The sequence below is a fragment of the Dysidea avara genome, chromosome 6 (genome assembly GCF_963678975.1).
Source record: "Dysidea avara chromosome 6, odDysAvar1.4, whole genome shotgun sequence".
Lineage (NCBI taxonomy): Eukaryota > Metazoa > Porifera > Demospongiae > Dictyoceratida > Dysideidae > Dysidea > Dysidea avara.
In genome coordinates, this window is record NC_089277.1 from 783,830 (window position 1) to 792,164 (window position 8,335).

Below are 8,335 nucleotides of genomic sequence, written 5' to 3' on the forward strand. Positions count from 1 at the left end.
AGTGGTGGGAAGCTAGTGTTCCCACCATAATTTGTGATGACAACAGACACTACACAGTAGTGTTGACATAGCATGGCACAACTGCACACTAATTAAGCTATTCTAACAACAGGTAGCCATGTGCAATATGATTGGCTGTCAGTATCTATTGGACTGAGATAGAATACTTGATATTGTAATACAATAGTGATATTAGCTGATATCAACTAACTAGATAGTTCGTTTTATGATAATCAGCTACAATAATCAGTCAGGATGTCTCACCATGACAACAAGCCAAGACATGACAGCTGCCAGTCAGTTCAGCTTCTAGAACATGCTAGCTGGTTGTGGTGAAGAATGTATTCCTAATAAGGTGCTGTGATGAGTACAGCCACTTAATAGTAAACAAGTTAAATATAGCTCAGTTACTAAAATTAGACTACAACTCTCTCATGAGTTGTAAACAATAAAGCCACAACTATGGGACTGCTGATAAAGAAGCACATCCACATGCATTCCTCTAATAGTGATTTAGTAATGCAGTTAACAGACCCTCCCCACCCTCTTTATCCATACCTCATGTGTACATACTAGCATTAGGAAGTAGAGGTCTCCTGGTCCCACTGATTACACATGCAGCCGGTCGGGTTCCTACAGTGGTTATAGCTGCATATATTATACTGCCTGTTGACTGCCAATCATGAAGGGCATAGTACAGTGACCTGGTTAAAACTGCTGTTATAACAACAATACATCTTAGTTATGAGAACCACGTCAGCTACTGGAGTGTCCACAGCAGTTAGCCTAGTATTACGCAACGTGCTGAGCTAGTATAATTTGTCAGAGATATGCACATGAAGTACAAAGTACTATCAATACTAAAATAAACACATCACAAGGTTGGCTTCTCTTACTGAAACATCTACTGTTACTATGGGATGTGATCTGACATCTGGTAGAGAAACTTAATTTATACTTGAACCATTTTATACTGGATGTATATAAGAAATAGATTCTTGTTGTTTCCATTCTATGCAAAGTGCTACCTGCTTTTATCATTTGATAGCTTCTATCCCATAACAGTCAATAGCTGCACATGACAACATGTTGCCAGCTGAAAGTACTAATGTAGCCTATCAGGTTGCATGACAATATGACCACCACCATAGCTTGGACCTCAACCAAATTTGTGTAGCTAACATTATTTATATACATTCAAGTAAATTGTAAACTTAACAGAACTTATATATTAATAACAGAGCTTATATGGATATGTATGGCTCACATTGGTAAATCACTAACAAATGTAATTATTGCTGTAAACCCTGCTAAGTACACTCAATGGAATGTGTTTACTACAAGACTAAGGCTGATCCCACAATACTGTGAAACACTTCAACAAATGAGGTCACTACTGCTGTGTTGTTTGACTGGTCTGTGATGTAAGATGACATTGTTCATTAAGTGGTGGGTGTGTCCTATCATATCTTTGTGATGTGAAGTTGTAAGAGTCACAACCTTACATGACTGGACTTTTGTATGGGGTCACACTATATTGACAAGTGGCAAACATTTCAGATTAGTTAATGTAATTACCAGAAATGTGGGAACACATTAAGAACCAAATGGTGATGATGGCATTATGAAGACAGCATGAAGCTCCTGATTAAAGCCAGTGGTATGATAATGCTGCAACAGAACACAGATATCACTGGGTATCTACATTGTCATGGCATAGCACCAGGCATGTAGCAGGGCTGGCTGTGATGGTGTAATGGACTGAATTAGGATAACTCTGGAGGATTTAGTAACTTATATGAAGGGAAAATGATTCTTCTGTTGTTTATTAACCTGTTATAGATGAAAAGGAATATGGCACATTATAATCTGTATTGGGTGCTTTCAGTATCACCATAAGCTTTGGCCATTGCTGACCAACAACACACACAGACGGAGCTGCCACAGCTTTGTACAGCTGTCATACCATGCAGTTTGTGACATCATGTTTACTACACTACATCATATTACCTTACACCTCAATTAATGGTAATCTAGGCTAAGGGTAAAAATGAGGGTATTCCCTGGGAAAATCCCATTAGCTATGATAATTATTAAAGCCATTTTGACTCAATGCTCACATAAACTACCTACAAAATTGCTGATTAAAACAATTCATTCACAATTTCAACAGTTTACAACATATAGATACACATTTACAGCATAACAGCAACACCATCCATACCATACATATAGCTCCATATATTATACAGTGTACACAGAATGCTAATGATATAGCTATTCTTGATGATAGACAAATAATGTGATATGATTAACCTGATTATTACTGACGGAGTAAACAGTCAGAGAATTTTTCATTTATCAGTGATCATGGCCGGTTGTTGTACATGTTAGAATTTGTAGTTACTTCTTCCACTAATGGGACAATAATATTATGATAACCAGTATAGCAATAACACTTACTAATTGCATGAGATATTTCATTGCCTTCAGCTACTTTGTCTGCTATATCTTCCATCATATCTTGTTGATCTTTCTTCATATCCTTTTGATTCTTCATGATTTGATGCTGATTGTTCAACAGTTGATCAGCCAATGTCGAGCTTATCGTAGAACCTCTACTAGAGCCACTCCCATTCAATTCATACAATATTTTCTTTACTATGTCATCATAATCATCAGCCATAGCCGGTATTCTACTGATCATCTCATTGGTACTGTCAACGTCATATTCACTAGTCAGATATAGAAACTTCTGCCAAGAGTTGTATTCTTCAGGTGATAATTTTCTTCTATCAAGCACATTCTGCAGGAAATTTCTAGCCCCTCCCTCACAGCTACATATCACTAGTCTCCTGCCCTTCTGAAGATGCGTGATGACATCGTTTACTGATGGTTCATTTAACAAGTCTGTAATAACAACACCATTTTTGTTCTTCAATCTATCCTTAACTTTGCTGATGGCACACTGACCACAAGGATACACTATCACTGAAACAAGATAATGTGATGTCATTGCTCACGTATTGTTCAGTTCATTACCTTTATGTGTTTTCTGTATCCCACCTGCTACAAGATGTGATTATTACAACATAAATATAACACAGATGAATATACATACCTTCTGCATTAAGCACATGATGTTTTGAAACTTGTTCAGGCTGTTTCTTCAGCCAGTAGTAGCATGTACAAGACACAATAACAATGGCCACCAGTGCTATTACTATTACAACAACTATTATCACTGGTATAATTATTATTAAGGAGGGGGAGGAAGTGGAGCCACCTAAATATGTAGTAGTTGACAATAATGTTCATTATGTATGAGTCACAAACCTGTTGGGCTGGCAGTAGGAGAGTTGCTGACATGTGATGATGTCACTGTTGATGGTGTAATAATTGATGGTAGTGGAGGCAGGAAGGATGTTGTTGTTTCAGCAGTTGACATACTTGAGGGAGAATTTGTAGGTGACAAAGTCAGTGTTGGTATGATAGACGACACTGCTGTAAGTGACACAAGGATGGATGATGAAGGTGGTAGCAAAGTTGATGCTATCATCGAGGGATGTGGTACAGGTGTACTAATTGATCTCTCCCTTACTATAATAGAAAAATAATATGAATAATATTCCTCAATGAATTGATAGCTACTTTATTACTCTATCAGCATCAACCCATTATGTCATAACAGAACTCACAATGCATACTGTAGACTGTTATATGTGCACATACATGACAGGTTGCATAATATTTGTAGGATCAAATGTCACACCAACTATGTTACTTGGCTGCTCTCTAATCAAGCAGTCACCCATGCTCTTTACCCTTCCAGGTCGTATTTGTCCCATCTGGCATTCTGCCTTTATTCTTATGCATGAAAATTAAATGGCTAAACATCTAATACACATTATAGCCCAGCCACTTTTGTGTAAATGTACAAGTATACAAAAAATGGAATTTTCAACTAGAGTAGGGACCATAGCACATTGATAAAAAGTACCGTAACAAGCTGGAGTAGTGCATGATATTAAATCACAGTAAAACAACAAGAAGTGATACCATAATAAAAATGCACAGTAGGGATATAACACTTCTTATTGTTTTACTGTGACTTAATATCGCACACTACTCCAGCTTGTTTCAGTACGTTTTATCGATGTGCTATGGTCCCTACTATAATTGAAAATTCTAATTTTTTTGTGTAGCTACTTATTTGTTAACTTTTTTGTAAATAACTATTATGACTGGTGAACCCATGCATACCGCATCTGAAATAGTGTCGTGTGCCCCAGCTACATCAGTTATCATATGAAAAGTGAAGTATCCATTATGCTTCGTTGTCGGCTATGTTCAACCTGTTACACAGCAGTATGAAACAAGAACTGTTCGAAACGCACCTCTGCAATCAAAGTAGCCACTATTTAATTTTACATAGCATCTATATCATTAAAAAAACTTCTTTAGAATTAAAAAAAAATTGTTACGAAGGAAAGCCATCACATGCTACCACCAAATTGACACTTTTTGCTGTCAGCAAAGATAAATGGGACACAAAGGAGGACACTGGTAAGTCCATGAAGAATACATTTTACGTACTGCAGTATGCCAAAAGGCACCTCTCGGGCTGAAGCAATGTCGAAAAGTAAAAAATTCAAGCCCATTGCCTTAGCTGTTATTGAGTTACGCTTATCTGAAGGAATCAGTCAGTCAGTAGAAAATATCGTTAAATAATTAAAAAAAACAAGTACACAGAAAAATTTGGAATTTTCAACTAGAGTAGGGACCATAGCACATCAATAAAAAGTACTGAAACAAGTTGGAGTAGTGCTCGATATTAAATCACAGTAAAACAATAAGAAGTGTTATATCCCTACTGTACTCTGTAAATAATTATAATGACTGGTGAACCCACACATACCGCATCTAAAATGACGCTGTGCACCCCAGCTATATAAATTATCGTCTGAAAAGTGAAGTATCCATTACGCTTTGTTGTCAGCTATGTTCAACCCATTACAAAGCATTTCAGATCAAGAACTGTTCGAAAAGTGCCTCTGCAATCCATGCATACCAAAAGAAGAAATGGTGCTACGCACCCCGGTTATATCAGTTATCGTCTGAAAAGTAAAGTATACATTATGCTTCATTGTTGGCTATGTTCAACCTGTTACACAGCAGTATGAATCAAGAACTGCTTGTAAAGCACCTCTGCAATCAAAATAGCCACTATGAAAAATATGGACGATTTCCGTTATGAAGGGAAGCCATCACATGCTACCGCCAAATCGACACTTTTCGCTGTCAGCAAAGATGAATGGGACACAAAGGAGGACACTGGTAAGTCCATGAAGAACGCATTGCACATACTTCGGTATGCCAAAAGGCACCTCGGGCTGAAGCAATGTCAAACAGTGAAAAAATCAAGCCCGTAGCCTTAGCCGTTATCAAGTTACACTTGTGTGAAGACATCAGTCAGTTACTTACTTACTCAGCCAGTAGAAAATTCTGTTAACTAAATTTAAAAAAAAAAAATTCCGTAGCAACTTGTTGAAAGTGTTTCTGGTTGATCTGAAAGCTTGTTTGGGCTTAGTTTTACCTAACCAATACTGCTTCATTATCGATCGTCAGGGAAAATTGAGGCTGTTTTTTGGGTGATTTTATTTCATGGGCCACACCTAGTCCTTTGTGGTCCCTACTATACTATCGTAGTGTATGATTCCATAGCAACTTGTTGAAGGTGTTTCGGGTTGATCTGAAAGCTTGTTTGGTTTAGTTTTACCTAACCAATATAAGGGGGTTTTGGAGAATGAATTTTGTCATCGATAGTGAAGAGTACTGTGAAGGAAAGTTATGAAATTTGTTGTTTTGGCAGATAGTGATATCGTACCTTTAGTATTAGGGATTTGCAAGAAGTTATTGGCTATTTGTAATGAGATTGAATGTGAGATTTAAAGTCAAAAATCCCGATATCAAGTGATCTATTTATGGGTAATTTGAATCTGTGTCCATGTAGGGGAGGAATGAACTGGTGGTTGTGACAAAAACCTTGGATGATCTATAATTAGGGGTGAAAGGCCAATCGAACTTGGTTTTCTATGAAAGTGTGATAAGATTAGTTTTTATATTAGCTTATTTAAAATTTGACGTTAATAAATATAAGGGTTAATTATATAGGGCTAGGGCATAAGGTCCTAACTCAAAAGGGGAACAACCCGGAGAAAAGTTAAAAACTTTTCTAAATCAAGTTTGTAATAGATATTTTTGTAGATGAATGTGAAGTATAGGCTTGGAAGTAGCCATCTTTTTAAAAAAAGTGTAGCAACGTGGGATTAAAGCAAAGACTCTAAAATGCAGGTGGATTAAATGGAAATTGAAACTTTTGATTGGGTAGTAGAATGTGCTATAAAGATATAACGAAAGTGTTATTAGCAGCAATAATGCAAATATGAGTAATATGGAGCCCACGGGATTAATAATTAGTTGATTGGTACTGGGTGTATTAGGGCAACCAAAAGGATATTATCTGACAAGAATGGGCGAGCAATTTATAAAATATGTAATTTATAAATTGAGTAGTGAGACAATTAGTGTAAAGGAACTAGGCAATTTTTTTGGAAGATTTTGAGAAAAAAGAGTGTGAGTGCCAACTGTTTATTAAAAACATAGCTTCTAGAAAAGAATGGTGGTGAGACCTCCCCAGTAGTTATTAATATAATTAATAATAATGAGTAAAAAAGATAATTTAACGGCTGTGATATCCTGACTGTATGAAAGTAGCGTAATCAGTTGCCAATTAATTGTTGGCAAGTATGAAGGTTGAGCACTCACTACCTCATCATCATCTGGGAAAATTAAGGTTGGTCTTTGGGTAATGTTATTTCGTGGTCCACGTTTACTCCTTTGTGGTCCCTACTATACAGTACTATCATAGTGATACTGTATGATTATAGTTCCTTACTGGTCAGCAAATGTTTAAATCATTAAAATACTTGAGTCGCACCTCTACCCTCATTGATAAACATGTACCACAGTACATATGACACAATAGAAATACTCACCATGCAGTGTGACATTTCCTAGTGTAGCCTCAGTAGTGGTCACAAAGGTAACTACAATCCCATCATGATCAAGTGTCACAGGTGAGAAGGAGTACTCAAAGTAGCGATTTGTGTTACAAAGAAAATTGCTGGTGCAGGTAACTTGGGTACCATCTGTACAAATTGGCAAAACAACAATATTTCCAATGTTTCCTACAGCTTGAGCAACTATCACCACATTATCTCCTTCTAGTAAGTCACTGGCATCATCTCTCTTCTCACCATTCACCACAATTACGATGTTCTGGTATGGATTATCTTCATCGACTATAAAAACAACATTAATGGGCGTGGCATACTGTAAACCACATATACAACAATCAACACTTACAGACGATAACAGTCATGGAAATGAACTGAGAATTTTGAAAACACGTGAACTGGTTTTTGCCAAGCTGCAAATTTTCGACGGTCAAGACCAATCTCACATTTGGAGAGTCGGTAAGGCAAACTCCTGTGGTATTCCGAGAGGAATTGGGCTGCGTGTAGCTCCCTTCATCACACCCCTGTATGTTGTAGCGAAGTGGAAAGGACTCGTTTTTGTTGATGCACAGAATGCCGGAAGTAAAGTTAGATTTCTGTAAAGTAACTATTAAGATGCTTTAACGACAGCTCGTAACGACAACGATGCACGTGCCTCACCTTCGCTACAGTGAGTTTGCCCACACGATGAATCTCCAGTACTACAAATGGGATATTCTTTACTGATCTGTTGACCACAGCTAAATGATACAGTCCATGTTAAGAGAACAAGGCTGACGGCTGCTCTGTTTTTTGATGAAAAAACTCGCCTGTCACTTTTCCGCGCTTTTCGCGACATTAAAAACCCTCTTAAGAACTTCTAAAACAAAACTACAATACATGCTGAAGGATAGGCAGCATTTTGTAGGCTCGTTTGCAAGCTGCTTTTGCTGAATCGGCATAAGGTATATGTTATCTATGGCATAATGTAGCTACCGCATTACGTCATTCTCCACTAGCAGTCCTGAAAGCGCGTGTAAGGCTTGGCTAGAGAGTAACTACAAGTTAATGAGGTATTCACTGTACATTGTTATAGTGTATGTTGGTCACAATGCAAGCCTTGGTGCAAGCTGCATGGACAGCATGGTAGCTAATTACCCTTGCACTATGCTTGCATGCAATAACTGAGGGCTCGGTCTGACAGTCTACTTTGCTATAATAGAGTATACTATAGGGTTTACAATTAGCAAGAATTGACACTTTGTTAGACATTTCAT

The 8,335-nt window shown here is 37.4% G+C and overlaps 1 protein-coding gene across 2 annotated transcripts; it reads right to left on the reverse strand.

Annotated features, from left to right (window-relative positions):
* Window positions 1–2,137: 2,137 nt before the first annotated feature.
* Window positions 2,138–8,058, reverse strand: LOC136257875 (uncharacterized). Of its 2 annotated transcripts, none has more exons than XM_066051192.1 (8): window positions 7,740–8,058; window positions 7,429–7,686; window positions 7,059–7,364; window positions 3,337–3,600; window positions 3,122–3,286; window positions 3,043–3,066; window positions 2,464–2,991; window positions 2,138–2,415 (listed from the first exon to the last, which is right to left on the reverse strand). In XM_066051192.1, the coding sequence occupies exons 1-8, from the start codon at window positions 7,915–7,917 to the stop codon at window positions 2,369–2,371; spliced, it is 1,770 nt and encodes a 589-aa protein (XP_065907264.1). In that variant the 5' UTR covers window positions 7,918–8,058; the 3' UTR covers window positions 2,138–2,368. The 2 variants fall into 2 exon arrangements, with proteins under 2 accessions (XP_065907264.1, XP_065907263.1); XM_066051191.1 differs by having other exon boundaries at window positions 3,043–3,069; window positions 7,740–8,056.
* Window positions 8,059–8,335: the final 277 nt, after the last annotated feature.